Here is a 20,803-nt window from a genome sequence, read left to right as displayed (position 1 = left end):
AACTAGTTACTAGCCAGTTTGTCTGACTTTGAATGACTAGCCCTAGTGAAATCTTTACATGAACCTGCGTGAGAGCATACAGTACCTGAGATGACTCAGGGTGAGAGGAATGGGACTCAGAGGCCCTTAAAGAGGAAGTTATGCCAGAATGGATAGAAGGGGCACGCACACTCGACCGAGATTGAGAACTCTGGTCCTCAAGTGAAGAATGGGAAGTGGGAAGAGAATGGGAAGAGAATCAAGAGAAAGGGAAGTGCTCAGTGTAAGAATCAAGATGTATGCTCTCACCTCAAGTGTTCATTCTGTTTAAGGTTGTGCCACTCACAACCAGCTAAATATCTTCCAACCTCAATTTGTTTGATGCAGTTTTTTTCTCTTAAATTTTGTTTTATCGCTTTTAATTCAGACATCTACAGGTTAAGTTAATGCATTTGTGACCTTCTACTGGAAGTTCAACATATCTGTCAGTTTTACAGCAATTAACTTTCAGTGCAAACTCTCCAGCGGTCAGTGTATTAAAAGCATGGAAGGATTAGAGGGAGTTCCAACTTTCAGATTAAATTTAGTACATTCTGTTGCTAAAGAAATATCCATCAGTTATGTGAAACAGGAAGGTGTCACATTGTTGAAGTGCCTCTAGTTTTCTGGTCAGTGGTGAGAACTAACAGTAAAAGTTAACTAATACTGTACCTCAGTGGCTCTTTTGGACCTTAAGAGGTTTTTACCCATATTGTTCATGAGCGGTCATACAGTGCCATCCCTTCTCAGTTTGTCCTTTATCAATGGGGAGTCTCTCTATTTTTTTTTAAATAAAACAATTTATGTAACCTTATTATTAATAAACTAATGAACTACAAATAACTAGTTACTTTTCTTTATGTACCATTTTTACCATGTACCAAAATTTCATTTTGCCTGCCATCAATGCCATTTTTCAGACAGTAAATTTACGAATGTATGATGCCAAACCCTCATTTCTTAATAATTAAAAAAATTATAAAATCACAAAAAAGGTGTGACCCCATGGTGTAACCAGTGTTGTGCCTGAACGCGTTCATTGAACGATAGTTCATGAACTTGTGCATATTTTGGGCGAACATGAACTGAACGTGCTGTATTACTGCCTGATGAACGTTACTGTCAACTCGTTCATTCTGGTGTCTGTGAACGGCACGCTCTCTCAGGTTAACTTCATTCAATAGGGTGCCAGATTTCTATACAGCCTTCCAGGCGAAAACCCGGCTAAAACACACCGTAAACGGGTCTTAATATGTAGCGGAAAAACACCCAATCTGGCAACACCAGCCACCAGTGTCGCACCACCGTCCGCCGCATGCGTGACGCCTCATAAAAAAAAAAAAAAAGCACAGAGAAAAAAAACAGCAGCATGTAGCAAGAAGGCGTATGATCATTTAAAATAATTGTATGATGTTTATGACAAGGTCGGTGAGAATGGGAGACAAAGCATTAAAGCAACAATGGGGAAATGCTGTCCCCTCAATGCTAATGTAAACCCTGGTTGGATAAGGTTTCAAAATTGGATATGAAATCTGACGCATAGCTTCATTGTTAAAATTGATAAAATAATTGCTGTCTGTGATTTTATATGGGCTGTGGCAATAATTTTGAATAATAGCTTGCAGAAACATATGGAAAAAAAGAACTATGAACTAGTTCATTTTTGGAACTGTGAACTTATAGTGAACTTAGTTCAAAATTTTGTAGTTTGAACAATGAACTGAACTAGTTCATTTTAAAATTTGTGAACTGAACTTTGAACTAGTTCACGTAGAAAGCGAACTTTCCCAACACTGGGTGTAACTAGGTGTCAACAGGGCCTTAGTATGATTGAAAATGCAGTCAGAATGTGTCTATGATGAAATCCCATGCACTTAAAATCACAATCAAACCAAAATAAAACAGTAACATGAGTTAGTATGCAAAACATTCTGAAAAGATCGATGCTTAGCCGACCCATTCATGCATCAGGCCAACATCAGACATACTTTCAACAAAAACGATCCGATCGCTCATTGAACCTGCAAGGATTACCTTGTGTGCTCGTCTAGTTCGAGCAGAGTAAGAATTCTAAGAAAAGCAAATAGATTCAGAAACACTTAAATCAGTGTATCACATCCAAAAAAAACTATAAAGACACATCTATCAAATTAAGCCTAAGCAAACACAACTTGATGACACTGGTACCTTTAGTACTATAGCCTTTGTGTAGACTCCAACCACTATGAAAACGTTTCTAAGCAGTAGAAGAGCTGACATGACTAAGTACATTTTGAAAGAAAAGGTCTTGGCAGCATGCATTTGCAGTAAGAAATCCATTAGAAGAGAACTCAAAGCAGGGGAAGATACTTCAAGATCGAACATAGGCAAACACACACAAAGACTGAAAAGGATTCTAAAATCCATAACGCTGCCAGACTCTACCTTGTCTCCCCGATAAATGCTGGGTAACTGCCAATAGTGTGGCTCCTGTCCAAGATAGTCAAAGTTAGTGTAGGAGAGTTGTGTTCCATCTGTGGACAGCTCTACGGAGAAGCCGCGATCAACTCGGTTGGTGCGCTGGCGGTTTACAAGAGCAAAACCTTGGTAGTTGCCAGGGACAAAAATGGTGGAAACCTGGAGAAAAACGGAAGTAAATGAACATATGCCTACACAGACTGATGAAAAACACTAGTGTAACTCATCAGGCCTTACCACATCTCTATAGTGTCTGGAGCTGGAGCACTGCTGGGTGACGCCCATGCAGAAGCAGGACAGACAGCCATCTTTGTTAGCAGGACTGAGGTAAAAGGTCCCTTGCTTGCAAGTGGAACATGTTGAACCCTCAACGTTCATCTGAGTACAAACAATTACGTATTAAATCTGAGTTTTCATAGATGTGATGCAAATAACACACATACAAAAAAATAATCATTCATTTTCTTACCTTGCAGCGACAGATTCCAGTGCCGCTACATCCCTCGCTACCACTTTGGTCACAGCGGTAACAATCTATAAACATATTTTGTCTCAAATACACATTTAATTTTGTAAAATATTGCTAACCTATTTGAATGTAGCAGAAATTTTCATTCAATTTTAGAATTATTTGAGATTTCTTGTACTTATTTTAGGAAAAATTGCTACAGAACATTATCTTTGCCAGTATTACCACCATTATCGTCGCCTGGAGTGCATCTTTGTCCAAGTTGGGGATTGCCAGTATATCCTGGGGCACATCTGAGGAAAAATAGACAACACCTTGGAAAAACATTTTCAAAATGTCATGCAGTTAAAATTAAACCACATTAGGAATGAACAGAGACGTGACCGGACATCCCATAAACATTAAGAGTGATTTACAGTATTGTTCAAAATAATAGCAGTACAATGTGACTAACCAGAATAATCAAGGTTTTTAGTATATTTTTTATTGCTACGTGGCAAACAAGTTACCAGTAGGTTCAGTAGATTGTCAGAAAACAAACAAGACCCAGCATTCATGATATGCACGCTCTTAAGGCTGTGCAATTGGGCAATTAGTTGAAAGGGGTGTGTTCAAAAAAATAGCAGTGTCTACCTTTGACTGTACAAACTCAAAACTATTTTGTACAAAAAAAAAAAATTTCTGGGATTTAGCAATCCTGTGAATCACTAAACTAATATCTAGTTGTATGACCACAGTTTTTTAAAACTGCTTGAAATCTGTGTGGCATGGAGTCAACCAACTTGTGGCACCTCTCAGCTGTTATTCCACTCCATGATTCTTTAACAACATTCCACAATTCATTCACATTTCTTGGTTTTGCTTCAGAAACAGCATTTTTGATATCACCCCACAAGTTCTCAATTGGATTAAGGTCTGGAGATTGGGCTGGCCACTCCATAACATTAATTTTGTTGGTTTGGAACCAAGACTTTGCCCGTTTACTAGTGTGTTTTGGGTCATTGTCTTGTTGAAACAACCATTTCAAGGGCATGTCCTCTTCAGCATAGGGCAACATGACCTCTTCAAGTATTTTAACATATGCAAACTGATCCATGATCCCTGGTATGCGATAAATAAGCTCCCCACAATAGTAGGAGAAACATGCCCATATCATGATGCTTGCACCTCCATGCTTCACTGTCTTCACTGTGTACTGTGGCTTGAATTCAGAGTTTGGGGGTCGTCTCACAAACTGCCTGTGGCCCTTGGACCCAAAAAGAACAATTTTACTCTCATCAGTCCACAAAATGTTCCTCCATTTCTCTTTAGGCCAGTTGATGTGTTCTTTGGCAAATTGTAACCTCTTCTGCACATGCCTTTTTTTTAACAGAGGGACTTTGCGGGGGATTCTTGAAAATAGATTAGCTTCACACAGACGTCTTCTAACTGTCACAGTACTTACAGGTAACTCCAGACTGTCTTTGATCATCCTGGAGGTGATCATTGGCTGAGCCTTTGCCATTCTGGTTATTCTTCTATCCATTTTGATGGTTGTCTTCCGTTTTCTTCCACGTCTCTCTGGTTTTGCTCTCCATTTTAAGGCATTGGAGATCATTTTAGCTGAACAGCCTATCATTTTTTGCACCTCTTTATAGGTTTTCCCCTCTCTAATCAACTTTTTAATCAAAGTACGCTGTTCTTCTGAACAATGTGTTGAACGACCCATTTTCCTCAGCTTTCAAATGCATGTTCAACAAGTGTTGGCTTCATCCTTAAATAGGGGCCACCTGATTCACACCTGTTTCTTCACAAAATTGATGACCTCAGTGATTGAATGCCACACTGCTATTTTTTTGAACACACCCCTTTCAACTAATTCAACTAATTGCCCAATTGCACAGCCTTAAGAGCGTGCATATCATGAATGCTGGGTCTCATTTGTTTTCTGAGAATCTACTGAACCTACTGGTAACTTGTTTGCCACGTAGCAATAAAAAAATATACTAAAAACCTTGATTATTCTGGTTAGTCACATTGTACTGCTATTATTTTGAACAATACTGTATGACTGCTATGAATGGTATCACACCTCTCTGAGAATATGATTAATGCATAGAGCTTCTTCAAATACTTCTTGAACATTTTCAGACAAGCTAATAATGCTAACATAAAGGAACTTTGATTTGTGTGAAGATAACTGGTTCACGAAGGGGAAGAAATGGTTGGGGAAAAGTAAATCCCAACAAGGGATATCCTATAAAAAACATGACATGTGTATGTGTAACATTCTAATGATAGGAGCTTAAATGAACATCTAATGTTTAGTCAGTGAAGTGTTACCGGAGCTTGGGACTGTGGAGGTAACATAAGTTATTTGGGAAATAACCAACGCAGATGCTTAACACTTGACATGAATTGTTTGTACATTTACAAGCAGTTACTGATTGTCAGATTCACATTTGGCATACCACAAGAAAAGTTAAAGAGCAAACCCCTGACATTAGCATCTTTTAACGGCCACCACACAAATATTAGATCACATATAACATAGCATAATGCCATGCTTAAAAGTTCAGGAGATGGATAAATTACAGCCAGTAGCACTCTTCTCTCTCCTCTCTCGCTCCTCCTCTCTTTGAAAAACTACTTTGCTGATCTGATGGGCTAAAATAAAGCCAAAAACAACCAGAAGGACCCAATCAAATTGTCTAATTAAGTAAAACCACCTCATCCCCAAACTTGTGGAAGCTGAGGAACTTGACAAAAAGTCTTACCTGACAATGCAAGGTTCCAAGGTAGTCCAGACAAATACATTATACACTAATACACTACAATAAAATTCAATACAATACACCACTACTTGAACAATCCTTTTAAATATATACTGCTGAAAATACAAAATACAATGTCTGAATACTAAGTAGACAAAATAATATTAACATTACAACCAAGACATCACATAATATTAATAAAACATTATATCCACAATTCTGCTAAAAATGAGGAAAGGTCTTCTTCTAAACATTAGGAGCATCATTAAATAAAAAAGCAAGGCACAACATGCTAAGTTTATAACATTCTTGGTTTATAAGCATGATGATATGTAATAACACTTTTGCATCATAGTTTGTATTTAAACCTTAAGCCTGAACATTCAAAATACATTCTGCATAGTTCCTATGTGGGTTAAAAGAGAGAAAAAAGGTCCAAGGTTAAATAAACTGGTATAATAATCACAATAATATTTAGTAATCAGGAATGATTTCAACAGGAATTGCCAGCCTTCCTAAAACAATATAAAGGTTCTCGTCTTGTTTCAGCATGGATCTTTTTAATGCTTTTTGGCCCCTGTTATTCTTCATGAAGTCTAAAACATTAATGGAGTTAGATGGTTTGCTCGGAGTTGATTTTCTTGAAACAGGCGTTTTTACTTTGGGTTTAGGGGAGTGTAATCTTTTCTTGTCAGCTGATTTACTAGAAGCATATGTGTAGGTAAACTCCTCAGGTTGGTTGGACCTTAAGTCTGATGCACCTCTCGATTCATTAGAAGGAACTAACTGATTTTGCTTGGAAGATTCAGTCTTAGAACGTCTTCTCTTTGTGTGGACATTGTGAGAAGATTTGCTGATGTTTGTGGCTTTTTTGGACTGACTTACTACCAAATAATTTCTTTGAGTTTTCATAGATTTGGATGATTTTTTTGAAGCAATACGTGCCCCTTTTTGTGGTTTGCTTGATGACTTGGAAGATTTCGCTGATTCTTCAATTTGAGGGATTTTTGTATGCGATGGAGGAGGAATCTGAAATTTAGTTGCAGATTCTTCTTTAACTTGGAGTTTTGTACGTGAATGGGATAGCTGATCATGTTTCCTTGTAGTTTTTTGAGACTCTGCACACTTCCCATTTACTTTTGGACCACTATTGTGGTGTTTTTGAGAAATTCTGTTAATCCTTGTCTGGGATTTAAGAGAAACTGTAGTGAGTGCCTTTCTTTTTGGTTGATTCTGTTGCTTTTGCTTGGAAGATTCAGTCTTAGAACGTCTTCTCTTTGTGTGGACATTGTGAGAAGATTTGCTGATGTTTGTGGCTTTTTTGGACTGACTTACTACCAAATAATTTCTTTGAGTTTTCATAGATTTGGATGATTTTTTTGAAGCAATACGTGCCCCTTTTTGTGGTTTGCTTGATGACTTGGAAGATTTCGCTGATTCTTCAATTTGAGGGATTTTTGTATGCGATGGAGGAGGAATCTGAAATTTAGTTGCAGATTCTTCTTTAACTTGGAGTTTTGTACGCGAATGGGATAGTTGATCATGTTTCCGTGTAGTTTTTTGAGACTCCGCAGACTTACCATTTACTTTTGGATCACTTTTGTGGTGTTTTTGAGAAATTCTGTTAATCCTTCCCTGGGATTTAAGAGAAACTGTAGTGAGTGCCTTTCTTTTTGGTTGATTCTGTTGCGTTTCATTAGAGGTAACCAAAGTTGAAAGCCTTTTAGAGGATGCAGTAAGAGGATGGCTGCCAATACCTTTGGGAACTGTTGATCTCCTAGAAGATTTACTGTGATGTTTGTTATCTGACTTTGATGTGAAGTTGATTTCAGTGTCTAGTCTTGTTGATATTGGTTGGATCCTTTTAGTTACGAACTTTCCTTTCCTCTTAATTGAACTTCCATTCATCTGGGAAAGTCCATCTTTTGCAAAGTGAGTTGTGGAGCTAATTTGTGGAGTTGGCAGGGTTTTGGGAATAACAGCTCTCATTTGAAATCTGCTGTTAGACATGCGAGTAATCCAAGCGGTAGTCAAGGGTGGAATCCGGGTGGTAGTAATGACAGCGATATCTCTTTGATCCAGTGCTGGACGTGCCATATGGCGTGCATGTTTGACTTTGTCTAACTCTTTTGCTAGCGCAGTGAAGCCATCAATCAGTATCTCAAGTTTGTGGTCTAGTTTACTTAGTCTTGTTTTAATGTTGGTGTATTTGTTGGTCAATTCATTGATTCTGTCTTTCTTGTGTTTTGGAGACAAAATACTGGCTAGTGTCTTCAGCTGAGAGCTGAAGTGACTCTGGTGCTTCCTCATGTTCTCGAGGCTGTCTTTTATGTCCAGCGTGTTGCTCTCAAGCACACTGAGGCGCTGGTTGAAGCGATTCGTCTGCATCTTCAAGAGCATCTGGAAATTCTGCTGCCATGCCTCAGGACTTGGAGTGTAACGCAGAGGCCCACGAGTCCAACGGTGGTTTAAACTACGTATAGTTGTTGACAGCAAAGATCTTGTAGTTGTTTCAGGTACTGAAAAGGTACTATCTTCTGTTCTATCAATGTATTCACCAATGTTTTGGTCAGTTGTATCCAGAGCTTGTCTCTTCCCAGGACTGATGTAGAAAGCTTCATCACATGTAGTGGGAAGGAAATCTTTTGAACCTTCTAGGTAGAAGTCCCCACAGTTGGAAATGCTGAGAGCCACGATGAGATGGGGCACGTCGGAACCAAATTAAAAAATATATACATAAGCCATATGTTTTTTTTTGTTTGTTTTTTTTTATCCCAGACACCAAAAGCTTTTGCACTCTGAGCGAGTGACAAGGATCCAAAACCCATGTCATCAACTTGTTTATGCTTCAGTATGGAAAGCATAAACAACCCTAGAGACCCACAAATGTCTAGAAGAAGAGTTTGAGATAAGAAAAAGTTGCTCAAAATGCAGCAAAGGCTTTACAAAGATGCACTGAAGCATTAAAAAGGATGCAACTCCTGTTACAAGTGACATTATGCAATGAATTCATTCAACACCTTCAAAAAGAGATCTCAGCCTTGCTGACAGTAAGAAGGAACTTTTTTCTCACAGTAGATAATTTAAACATTTATGCTTGAAAAAGGTGACTATTTCAGACGTACTGTACACAAATATTTTAAGCACCACTGCTTATACATATAAACTCCTCCAAAAATGCCTTCAGACATTGACACTTTGGTATGGGTGGCACTGATTCAAGGCTTGCTTCTCCCATACCAATGGACAAATGCCATTCAATCACAAATGGTTGAAGAGATGCTGGAATGCAACAGACACATGCTTTCTGGCAGTAGATAAAGGGATGCCGATCACCTCCGTCACCAGTTTGGCCAAGCCCAGCTTTACTAGCATAATGAATGGGAGGTTTACCCTCTCATTGGACCATAGACGCTTACCTTTCACAGCGTCTTCCAGTATAACCAACAGGACATTCACACGTGGGCTCTTCATCTGAGTCCAAGTAACAAGATAAAGGCCTTAGGAAGAAGAAAAGTATTAGATTGGATGAATATGAATTATAGGTTATAATATGCCTGAAGGGAATACAGGCACCTATAACCCCTTTATCTGAATTTTTTTTTTTTTGATAAAGTTAATAGAGAAAGGCAAACTCACTGGCTACTAGAGTGTCCTAGACAAGGACAGGGTCTACATGCCTGTGGATCACCAGTCCTTGGATTTCCATAGAAACCAGGGAGGCAGTTTTCACAACGCCTCCCAACAGTGTTATGTAGGCAATTCTACAACAGAAGGGAAAACGAGGTCTGTCACTCCAGATAAGGAATGAGTCGACTACAGAAGATGACTAGACTGTATTTTTTCTCATACACTTCTGTAATACAGACATTTTTGGTTTTTGGTCTTCATTTTTTGGTCTTTGATTTTATTGATGATAGTCAAATATTCATCCAATAACTGACAATTTAATTTTTCAGGATGACTAGTTTGATGAACTAGCTTTGATTTCTTTTGATTTTAGTCATGATAGTCGACCAGTAATCCTATAACTGACTTGGTTTACTCGTTTATTAAGTTTTTTTTATTCTATACTTCTAGCTTAGATTTAAACTAGTCGGTTATTAGATTATAGATCATCTAGTTGCAGTAAAATCATAGCAAAAATAATATCAGTATTAAAGAGCACCTAATATGCCATTTAAAATATTCCAAATATTGTTTTAGAAGTCCCCAACAACAGTTTTGCATGCATGCAATGACAAAGATTCTCGAATGACAAAGATTCTCAAATGATTCGTTTAGTGATTCACTTTTCAAAACCCCTCCTTTACGTGACGTTAGCGAGTATAGCCCAGAGTTCATATTGTAAAAGCACAATCAGTCTTTGTTTGCGTTAACTCGATGCATAAACAATGTTTTTACCAAAAAAAAAAAAGAAGTAATGTTACGTTACTACGAGGTATGACTCTATTCTTAAAGAAAACTCCAAAAACAATGACAAACAATTCACACATCTCAATACAATTGTCATTGAAGACCTAGTATGGAGCCAGAAGAGTCTCAATAAAGATAAATGCACACACTACAGTCACATATGCACACATAGGATTCATACATGCACACACATAATTCATAAATACACACACAGGATACACAAATGCACACAAAATTCACAAATGCACACACAAAATTTAAAAAGCACAGAAGATTCACAAATGCATACAAAATTCAGAAATGCACACAAAATTCAGAAATACACACACAATTTATAAATGCAAACAACATTTACAAATGCACTCAAGATTCACAAATGCACAGGACAAGATTCAGAAATGTATTTCTGATGCACACACACATATATCTTGATTTACAAACTGCTTGCGGTCTGTGAACTTCACTGCATTTGTGTGTGAATTTTGAGACTCCCTTGACTCGGCTCGACACACAAATGCCTTTTTTTAAACAGGGAATGATCTGCAACCAATCAGATATCTCCCTTGTTTTAGCCAATCACAAGAATGCACCCCAACGTGGGGGATTGTTTACTTATAAGCCAATCATCGAACGACTCACTTTCCTCACGCAGCGAACGACTCACTTACCTCACACAGCCGGCGACTCACTTTGCGCAGCCAGCGACCCACTTTGCGCAGCGAACGACTCACTTTCCTCACCCAGCGAGCGACTCACTTTCCTCACGAGTCACGCAGCGAACGATTCACTTTCCTCACGAGTCACGCAGTGAACGACTCACTTTCCTCACCCAGCGAGCGACTCACTTTCCTCAGCCAACGATTCACTTTCCTCACGAGTCACGCAGCGAACGACTCACTTCCCTCAGCGAACGATTAACTTTCCTCAAGCAGCGAAGTTGAGCGAACGATTCACTTTCCTCACGCAGCGATCAACTCATTTTCCTAAGCGAACGACAGCCGGAGACCCACTTTTCGCAGCCAGAGAGCCACTTTCCCCTCGCAGCGGACCACTGACTCTCTCTTCATGTAGGGACTGAATATTGTAATTAAAGTGACTTCTATATTGCATCCAAAAGAATATTTAGATATATTTAAATATTCAAAAAGGTTTAATTTTTTTTTTTTTTTTAACTTTCATTAAAATATTTCAATAAAATGAAATAATTGCCTATTGCAAATTTATGAATCCATGGTTAACTTTTTTTCTGCAGTCACTGGGCTATATGTATTGAGACATTTTTAAATTTATATTTAGTAAAAAATAATAAAAAATAAACCTGAATTGTAATCTAAACATCTGTATTTTCATACAATTTAATACAATTGCTGTGTGAACACGTTCATGTGATTGGCTTATAAGTAAACAATCCCCCCACATGGGGTGCATTCTTGTGATTGGCTCAAACAAGGGAGATATCTGATTGGTTGCTGATCATTCCCTGTTTAAAAAAAAGCATTTGTGTGTCGAGCCAAGTCAGGGGAGTCTCAAAATTCACACACAAATGCAGTGAAGTTCACAGACCGCAAGCAGTTTGTGAATCAAGATATATGTGTGTGTGCATCAGAAATACATTTCTGAATCTTGTCCTGTGCATTTGTGAATCTTGTCCTGTGCATTTGTGAATCTTGAGTGCATTTGTAAATGTTGTTTGCATTTCTGAATTGTGTGTGTATTTCTGATTTTTGTGTGCATTTCTGAATTTTGTATGCATTTGTGAATCTTCTGTGCTTTTTAAATTTTGTGTGTGCATTTGTGAATTTTGTGTGCATTTGTGCATCTTGTGTGTGTATTTATGAATCATGTGTGTGCATCTATGAATCCTGTGTGTGCATATGTGAATGTAGTGTGTGCATTTATCTTTATTGAGACTCTTCTGGCTCCATAACCTAGAAGCTAAACGGTGCTTACACAGCAAACCAAACAATTCTTAAGCATGCTACATTAAACATAAAAGCAACAATTATTAATAACACTTACAGGTTGTGATACAGAGGAGGAAGCTGATGCAAATACACTTTGAACTGAACCTTCCTTCAATATCAGCCGGCTCGCGAATCCAAGTTTGATTGCATTTAAGTTGGTAAAGCAATCGTCTTCAAAATGGCGTGAACAAAGCACAAGGCTCGGACTATACTTCTGTGGTACAGTTGTATATAACCACTTAGTCTTCAAATGCTCATCCTTGGGCAGATGAAAAAAGTTTGCTTTTGAGTCGCACTTCAGAACACAGCGTCTCGTCGCCATGATGTTTTCTAGTTTTCACTGGCGTCTTGGAGCGCAATAAGTGGGCGTGTTGCATTCAAATAACTTGACAAGTTGACGTCATCTAGTCAGAGAAAAAGCGTCGGTCTTCTAACGATTCATAAAAATGACTCATCTAAAGATGAGTCGCCTCTTACTTTTGAAAGACAATAACTTTATATACACGGTGCACTGTCATATTTCAAACTTTGCAGGATGTTTTTGTTCACTTAGATCTATGTTACACACTACATGAAAGGTAAATTTCAAAATTCCATGATAGGTGCTCTTTCATTTGTAGTTAAAATATAATCAGTGATCAAGAAAGAAAGAAAAAAAATCATTCTGTATAGATTTTTGGTTTTTGATTTTATTCACAATAAACGACCAGTCATCCGACTAATTAATTACTGTGGCTGGGTATTTTATATTTTATAACAGGCACCGGTACTGTTTTAAAAGTATCGAAAAGGCACTGGACCCTACTTAAAAGTTATTATTTCTCACTACTGGCTCATTTCCCAAATGGGTGATTTCTCTTATTCCTCCACAAATTAAGCTACTGTAGGTAGTTCAGTAACGAGACATTTGAATAAATTATCGTTTGCGATTGACGATGCGATTGACAATGTTGTGATAAGTAGGCTATACCAACTTTGTAACTCGTTCCCCCCCGAAACACTGGACATAGCAGACATATGTACCGAATACAGGAAGCTATCAATCAAGAAGGTATCAGGATTATGAGTTATTTTTCATTTTTCATTTTTGATTAACCACTCGGATTAATCATTCATTTTGACAGCACTATAATGTTTATTGTATATAGACAACCATACAAGTGTTATAGTTACTAAGCCTGCACCAATGTTCTTGTCCACTGCCCTCGCAAATTCCTGCAGCTAAGCTTGGATGTACATTTACATTCCATTAAAGGTTATTGATGAGATGCCTATTGATTTTGCACCATTACAATACTTATAGGCAACTGGTCATCTTATCTAGTTCTTTAATGTATCTGCATTGTACTAAAGTGCGTTCATTTTCAATGGGCATATAAGCGGCTGAAACAAGTAGCCTAGTGCATCCCAAATTTTTCAACATGAACATTTTAATATAACATTATATTCATTATGGCCTATGGCCTTTAGAAGAAAAAAAATTTTTTAGGAGGGGTGCACAATAGGCCCCTGTGGCGCGGCCTAAGCTTTTGTTCTCAATGGCATTTTTTTTTCTTACATTACTTTTACTTTTATACTTTAAGTAGTTTTTTAAACCAGAACTTTTAAACTTTTACTTGAGTAAAAAGCTTGAGTTGATACTTCAGCTTCTACAAAAGTCTTTTTAAACCCTAGTATCTATACTTCTACTTGAGTAATGAATGTGAATACTTTTGACACCACTGGTTAACTCACCAGGCATCCTCCAGTGTCTAAATCACAGTCACTGGCATGCCCGTGGCAGTCACACTTCTCACAGGTGCCAAGATAAAGTCCCGGTGTACGGGTGTAGCCGACATCACAGTCCTGCAAACAATGGGTGAGTCAGAGGTGGCTGGGCTCACAAGTGTCTGTGCCAAAGCTATGAACTCTGCATCCATTCTCTTCATGACAGAGCTTTAGAGCTAAAGTGTTCAATGAGTTGCTAAGAACCTCCATTTGGAGATCAAGAAAAATGAATAAAAGACTGTTATTAACTTCACAGGCAGAACCTCTTAGTCTTAAAATATACCTGGCAAGAAGGTCCTGTGTATCCTTGAGGACAGGAACACTCCTCCACCTCCAGAGCCCTCTCGTTTCCTGTAGGCTGGGGCACTGCAATGTCCATTTGTATATTGGAGATACTAAACAGGGAGACTGAGATTAAACACTAATATCCTACTCACATAATCAGTTAAGTGACATGTAAATTCAGAGGATGTAAATATAAAGGACATTAAGAGTCAATGTATAATTGGGGACCAAGAGCAAAATTGAAAGTGCAAAGTTACCGGCTCTCAGCCATATTGTCTGCATAAGTCGCTCTGATCATAAATAAGCTGATATCTGCCAAAGCCATCAGCAGGTGCTCTCTAGTACATGGCTGTCCATCTGACCGTCTCCATGCAGACTGTGGGGATTACAGGCAATGGGAATTCATAAAGCAAATCAAGCAAGACCAAGTTTCACTTTATGGCCTTAAAAAAAAATATAGAGCTCCAAAACATGTCATTTAAATTCAAAAATGACACTTTGTAGAAAACACCCAATAAAAAGAAGTAGAAACATACAGTATTGTTCAAAATAATAGCAGTACAATGTGACTAACCAGAATAATCAAGGTTTTTAGTATATTTTTTATTGCTACGTGGCAAACAAGTTACCAGTAGGTTCAGTAGATTGTCAGAAAACAAACAAGACCCAGCATTCATGATATGCACGCTCTTAAGGCTGTGCAATTGGGCAATTAGTTGAAAGGGGTGTGTTCAAAAAAATAGCAGTGTCTACCTTTGACTGTACAAACTCAAAACTATTTTGTACAAACATTTTTTTTTTTGGGATTTAGCAATCCTGTGAATCACTAAACTAATATTTAGTTGTATGACCACAGTTTTTTAAAACTGCTTGACATCTGTGTGGCATGGAGTCAACCAACTTGTGGCACCTTTCAGCTGTTATTCCACTCCATGATTCTTTAACAACATTCCACAATTCATTCACATTTCTTGGTTTTGCTTCAGAAACAGCATTTTTGATATCACCCCACAAGTTCTCAATTGGATTAAGGTCTGGAGATTGGGCTGGCCACTCCATAACATTAATTTTGTTGGTTTGGAACCAAGACTTTGCCCGTTTACTAGTGTGTTTTGGGTCATTGTCTTGTTGAAACAACCATTTCAAGGGCATGTCCTCTTCAGCATAGGGCAACATGACCTCTTCAAGTATTTTAACATATGCAAACTGATCCATGATCCCTGGTATGCGATAAATAGGCCCAACACCATAGTAGGAGAAACATGCCCATATCATGATGCTTGCACCTCCATGCTTCACTGTCTTCACTGTGTACTGTGGCTTGAATTCAGAGTTTGGGGGTCGTCTCACAAACTGCCTGTGGCCCTTGGACCCAAAAAAAACAATTTTACTCTCATCAGTCCACAAAATGTTCCTCCATTTCTCTTTAGGCCAGTTGATGTGTTCTTTGGCAAATTGTAACCTCTTCTGCACATGCCTTTTTTTTAACAGAGGGACTTTGCGGGGGATTCTTGAAAATAGATTAGCTTCACACAGACGTCTTCTAACTGTCACAGTACTTACAGGTAACTCCAGACTGTCTTTGATCATCCTGGAGGTGATCATTGGCTGAGCCTTTGCCATTCTGGTTATTCTTCTATCCATTTTGATGGTTGTCTTCCGTTTTCTTCCACGTCCCTCTGGTTTTGCTCTCCATTTTAAGGCATTGGAGATCATTTTAGCTGAACAGCCTATCATTTTTTGCACCTCTTTATAGGTTTTCCCCTCTCTAATCAACTTTTTAATCAAAGTACGCTGTTCTTCTGAACAATGTCTTGAACGACCCATTTTCCTCAGCTTTCAAATGCATGTTCAACAAGTGTTGGCTTCATCCTTAAATAGGGGCCACCTGATTCACACCTGTTTCTTCACAAAATTGATGACCTCAGTGATTGAATGCCACACTGCTATTTTTTTGAACACACCCCTTTCAACTAATTCAACTAATTGCCCAATTGCACAGCCTTAAGAGCGTGCATATCATGAATGCTGGGTCTCATTTGTTTTCTGAGAATCTACTGAACCTACTGGTAACTTGTTTGCCACGTAGCAATAAAAAAATATACGAAAAACCTTGATTATTCTGGTTAGTCACATTGTACTGCTATTATTTTGAACAATACTGTATATGTATACAGTATTTTGCAACACACCTCTCTAAAATTCACAGTGATGGTGGCTGGTACTCTAGGAAGTGGTTTGGTCTGTGAATAGTGCTCCAGGGAGATGCCGTTGCCTTGGAGAACCACATCAGGTTGTCTATCAATCACTAGTGAACGAGCCTGTGTCTCATAATGCATCCTGTACTGCAGTTCTCCACCATATGCTGTGACCTTTACACAGGACAGAAAAACAGCACACTAACATGTGCTATATATCCTGACAAAGGTCAGATCATACATATGGCATTGCATAGGATGTTTTCACCTTGTCCCCTCTAAAATTCTGAGGCAGGACCCAGTAGTAGATGTCATTAGGGATACTGGTGAAGGATCGGTAGACAACCTCTGTACTTGCTCTCTGGGTGATGCCCTCAGAGATGGTCCTAGTGTTTGCTGCATTGGAAAGGGTGAAGAGCTGGCCATTGACACCACCTCGAACCTTCAGATCAACCAAAAAACATTGAATGGTTGTTTTTAACATTACTTACAGGTACAACTATGGCAAGATTAGAGGATGTGGTTACCTGGTTTCTGCTCCAGGTTGAACTGGCACACTGTTTTGTAACTCCCATACAGAAACACTGCAAGCAACCTTCAGGATTTTCAGCCGCCAAATTAAAAGCGCCATTCTTACACTCATCACAAAGAGCACCAACCACATTGGCCTGCACAACAGAAGAACCAACACTGTTTGAACGTTTATATTCTACTGAAACTGTTATACACTACCATTCAAGACAGTTTTTTTGTTTAGTTTAGTTTTTTTTTTTTTTTGAAAGAATTGATACTTTTATTTAGCCTTGATGCATTAAATTGAAATTAAAGACAATTATAATTTCTAAGATAACCATTTCAAATAAATATTGTCCTTCAAACTTTCTACTCATCAAAGAACACACACACACAAAAAATGCATCACACTTTCCAAAAAATATCTTATCAAATAAATGCAGCCTAGTTATGAGCATAAGCAACTTCTGAAAAAACATACAAATCTTTCTGATTCCAAACTTCTTAATGGTTGTGTATTTAAAAAGTAACTGTAGTGGAATTTAATACCTTGCAGTAGCATGGTTGGCTGATGGGATTGATGGTTCCTCTGTTATCACACTTTGCTGAACATAGACAAGAACACCATATGGTTGACAATTACAATTTAAATGCTTTGAAAATCCTGGACACAAACAGCTTGCATACAGTGCACTGAGTATTAATCATTATCTAAAGCTTTACTTGACCCTCAAGGATAAAACGAGGCAGAAATTCCAAGAAAATAAATAAATCTTGCCTTTAATATTAAACTAATAGGTAATAAAATGTTAGCCTGAATGCACTAAGTCGCTTTGGATAAAAGCGTCTGCTAAATACATAAATTTAATTTTTATTTAATTCAATTTAATAAATCACTTACTACCACAAATTTAAACAAAAATTAAGGAAAAATGCTCACGGCTAGTAGAAAAGACACATTTGCCGTTGGGCTGAATAGGGTCGCCAACATATCCTGGAGCACATCTGTGGCAAAACAAAAATACAGATGATAACACATTTCTTACATGCACAACAACAACATGCAAAAGAGCTGCTCCATTACCTCTCACAACGTCGCCCTGTGTAACCGGGTCTGCAGGCGTCACATGTTGGCTGCTTGTCATGGTCCAGGAAGCAAGTATCTGAAAACCTTTGAACAAATCAACAGACCAGTTTTCACAAAATCGACATTTCACAAAGATGTTTGGTCAAAGTTCCATTCAAATAATGTAAATTACTATTACTATTAATAATACTAATAATATATCATCATAAGTATAGAAAAGTATGTATATTATTATTTTCAGAATTAAATTGTTATTATAATTATTAAAAATAATTTATATTATATAATGTTAAATACAGAATGTTTAAAAAAATATATTATTTTCAGAACAACCTTTTATTCTATTATTATATATAATTTTGTATTCTATTATTTCAGATCATTGCTTATATTATATACACAGGTTTGATATCTTTACCGTCGAGACGTCTCTGTGTATGGACAAGGACAGGGTTTGCAGTCATCATATCGTCCTCGACTTGGGTCACCGAAGAAGCCTGGCTTGCATTTGTCACACAGAGGTCCTTCTGTGTTATGCTGACAACTCTGTCACATGACATTTATACTTCAGTGTGTGGCATACAGTAGCAGTGTATTAGTGAGCTACATATTTATAATGCATAGAAACACTTATCCTTACCAGACAGTGTCCACTAATGGGGTCACAGGCACTGGCATGACCATTGCAGTTGCAGCCAGCACAGATGCCCAGGTGGGGTCCAGGTATCCGCTCGAAACCAGGGGAGCAGGACTCACAAGACAGGCCTGAATACCCAGCAGGACATCTGTTTGAGATAAACAAATTTACACAGATTAACACTTTCACACAGAATTCTCAAAAAATCAGCATCTGGATTTAAAAGTGGCAAAAAAATAAAGACATTTGGCTTACTCTTAGTTGCTCTTAGTTTCCAAAGAACATACAAAAATTCAAATAGAAATAAAATCTTTGATATTTTCTGTCAGGGCTGTAATCCTATCTGCTGATTTAAAGGCACACTAACCTGCACTCCTCCACGTGTCCCGGGGTCCCCTGCGGGGTGAACTCTTTGGTGGTGGTATCCATGCTGATGTCACTCAGACTGACACTGGACATGTGGTTATCATAAATGGTGCGAATGTGGATGCGCTCCAAGCTGGCCAAGGTCATCATGAGGTCATCACGAGTTACTGCTCTTCCTGAAGAGTGCTGCCAGTTTTCCTGAGACACACAGAGAGAGAGGTGAATAGCACTAACAAGCAATACCGCTGCAAAACCACTGAAAACAAAAATATCTTTTAATTTAATTAACAAATGTGTGTAGAACTAGCAATACTGCAAATCCATAAAAATATTTGATTAGATACATTTGATTAGATTTTTGATTTTTAGATCAAATTAACCATGAGTTATGTCAACATCTCTTGTCAACAGCAAGTGTATGCCAAGTTTTTTACTCTGCACTTAAAAGCATAAGTCTGGGGTAGGTACGTTTTATTTTTTATTAATGATCAAAATTTCTAATATTACTGAAGTTTTCTATTTCATACCAATGCTGTTCTTTTAACCATTCTACTCAATGAATCCTGGAAAAAAAATGTGTCATGGTTTCCACAAAAATTAAGCCATTTTCAACTGTAGTAATAATAGGAAATAATTCTTGGGCAGTAAATCGCCATATTAGAATGATTACTTTTGGATCATGTGACACTGTAATATCACAGGAATCCATTACATTATAAACTATTTTAAATTAGAAAACAGTTATTTTAAATTGTTTTTTCAAATAAATGTAGCCTTGGTGAGCAGAAGAGCCTTCATTCAAAAACAAAAAACTGTCACATCTTTAAATAATAGTGTGCATGTATTTTATATACTTAATTATTTCACATATGTAGCTCACCTCTGTAAACTTGATCTCTCTATGGTTGATTGTGTCAGGTGAAGTGGGGTCGCCTCTACGGTAAATAAGTTTCTGCCCGTTGCTGCTCAGCACAACATCAGGTTTCTCCTTTGGATGAGGTCCATATTGCTGCAGTGAGTATCTCACCTTAAACTTCAGATGACCTCCATACGAGTCGACCTGTACAACACAGACACAGTGACCAGAATACCAAGACGTCCAAGAGCTTCAATGCATATTTCACACATGCGTCCCAAGCTTCCCAAGACAATCTAGCTACCACATCACAGTGACAGTGAGAGGAGAGACAGCACATGAAAGGGAGAAGATGGAAATGGGATTGAGCAAAAACAGGAAGATACGGATTAGTCAATGTGTTATTGAGCTCCTATCTATATTTGTTCAGTAGAGTATTGTGGAGGGGAGTGAAACCTTGTTGCCCAGGAACTGGCGAGGCAGACTCCAATAAGATTCTTGTTCGAGGAAATGGCGAGAAAGATCCACTAGCTGGAACTCCTCACTCTCTGGATTGATCAACATCTGAGTGTTGAAGAGATGGGGTGGAGTGCTTAGATGATTAGGAAGTGACACATTGACTCCTGTGGATTAAAACATAAAAACAGACACACAAGAGAAAAGTATTGTACCATATCTTCCATCCCAGTGTATTATGTGTTACTTTAACCCCAATATAAACCTACTGTATCATTTGATATGCAAATCTCTAAGGCCTCTAAGGTTTAGGTTTACTTGATTTTCCATACACCAATTTCTTTTTAACTGTGCTAAATTGTGTAATTTACAAAATTTATCAGATATCGAACAAATATCAGGTTTTAGATGAACATTTATTTATACATCTATCAATAATCATTGTTTTGCATTGCATTATGTTTGTTTAAACTGAATGCATTATGTTTTGCCGCCCACAATTAAAACTATAGAGCTTTGATCATAAAGCATTTCAATACAAATCTACAAAGACATAATACT

The 20,803-nt window shown here is 37.9% G+C and overlaps 1 protein-coding gene across 13 annotated transcripts in view; it reads right to left on the bottom strand.

The window, feature by feature from the left end:
* Positions 1-20,803, bottom strand: part of LOC113065500 (basement membrane-specific heparan sulfate proteoglycan core protein-like) — a 100,187-nt gene that overhangs the window by 37,490 nt on the left and 41,894 nt on the right. For 12 of the 13 annotated variants that reach the window (XR_003279037.1, XM_026236774.1, XM_026236781.1 and 9 more), the window contains 20 exons: positions 20,243-20,409; positions 19,811-19,990; positions 18,932-19,128; positions 18,568-18,712; positions 18,346-18,473; positions 17,925-18,011; positions 17,781-17,845; positions 17,390-17,445; positions 16,855-16,995; positions 16,596-16,769; positions 16,322-16,501; positions 14,387-14,505; positions 14,128-14,239; positions 13,812-13,922; positions 9,337-9,461; positions 9,117-9,197; positions 3,170-3,237; positions 2,945-3,009; positions 2,713-2,853; positions 2,443-2,634 (listed from right to left, as the gene is read on the bottom strand). Coding sequence is in view for 12 of the 13 variants with exons in the window: in XM_026236774.1 (XP_026092559.1) it covers positions 2,443-2,634; positions 2,713-2,853; positions 2,945-3,009; positions 3,170-3,237; positions 9,117-9,197; positions 9,337-9,461; positions 13,812-13,922; positions 14,128-14,239; positions 14,387-14,505; positions 16,322-16,501; positions 16,596-16,769; positions 16,855-16,995; positions 17,390-17,445; positions 17,781-17,845; positions 17,925-18,011; positions 18,346-18,473; positions 18,568-18,712; positions 18,932-19,128; positions 19,811-19,990; positions 20,243-20,409 (2,534 nt within the window). In the remaining variant the exon portion in view is untranslated. The remainder of the gene's footprint in view (positions 1-2,442; positions 2,635-2,712; positions 2,854-2,944; positions 3,010-3,169; positions 3,238-9,116; positions 9,198-9,336; positions 9,462-13,811; positions 13,923-14,127; positions 14,240-14,386; positions 14,506-16,321; positions 16,502-16,595; positions 16,770-16,854; positions 16,996-17,389; positions 17,446-17,780; positions 17,846-17,924; positions 18,012-18,345; positions 18,474-18,567; positions 18,713-18,931; positions 19,129-19,810; positions 19,991-20,242; positions 20,410-20,803) is intronic. The other variant, XM_026236775.1, reaches the window with a different exon arrangement.

The sequence above is a fragment of the Carassius auratus genome, chromosome 48, assembly GCF_003368295.1.
Source record: "Carassius auratus strain Wakin chromosome 48, ASM336829v1, whole genome shotgun sequence".
In the NCBI taxonomy this organism is placed as follows: Eukaryota; Metazoa; Chordata; class Actinopteri; order Cypriniformes; family Cyprinidae; genus Carassius; species Carassius auratus.
The sequence above is the reverse complement of the archived record's forward strand: the minus strand, read 5'-3'. Positions and strand labels throughout refer to the sequence as shown.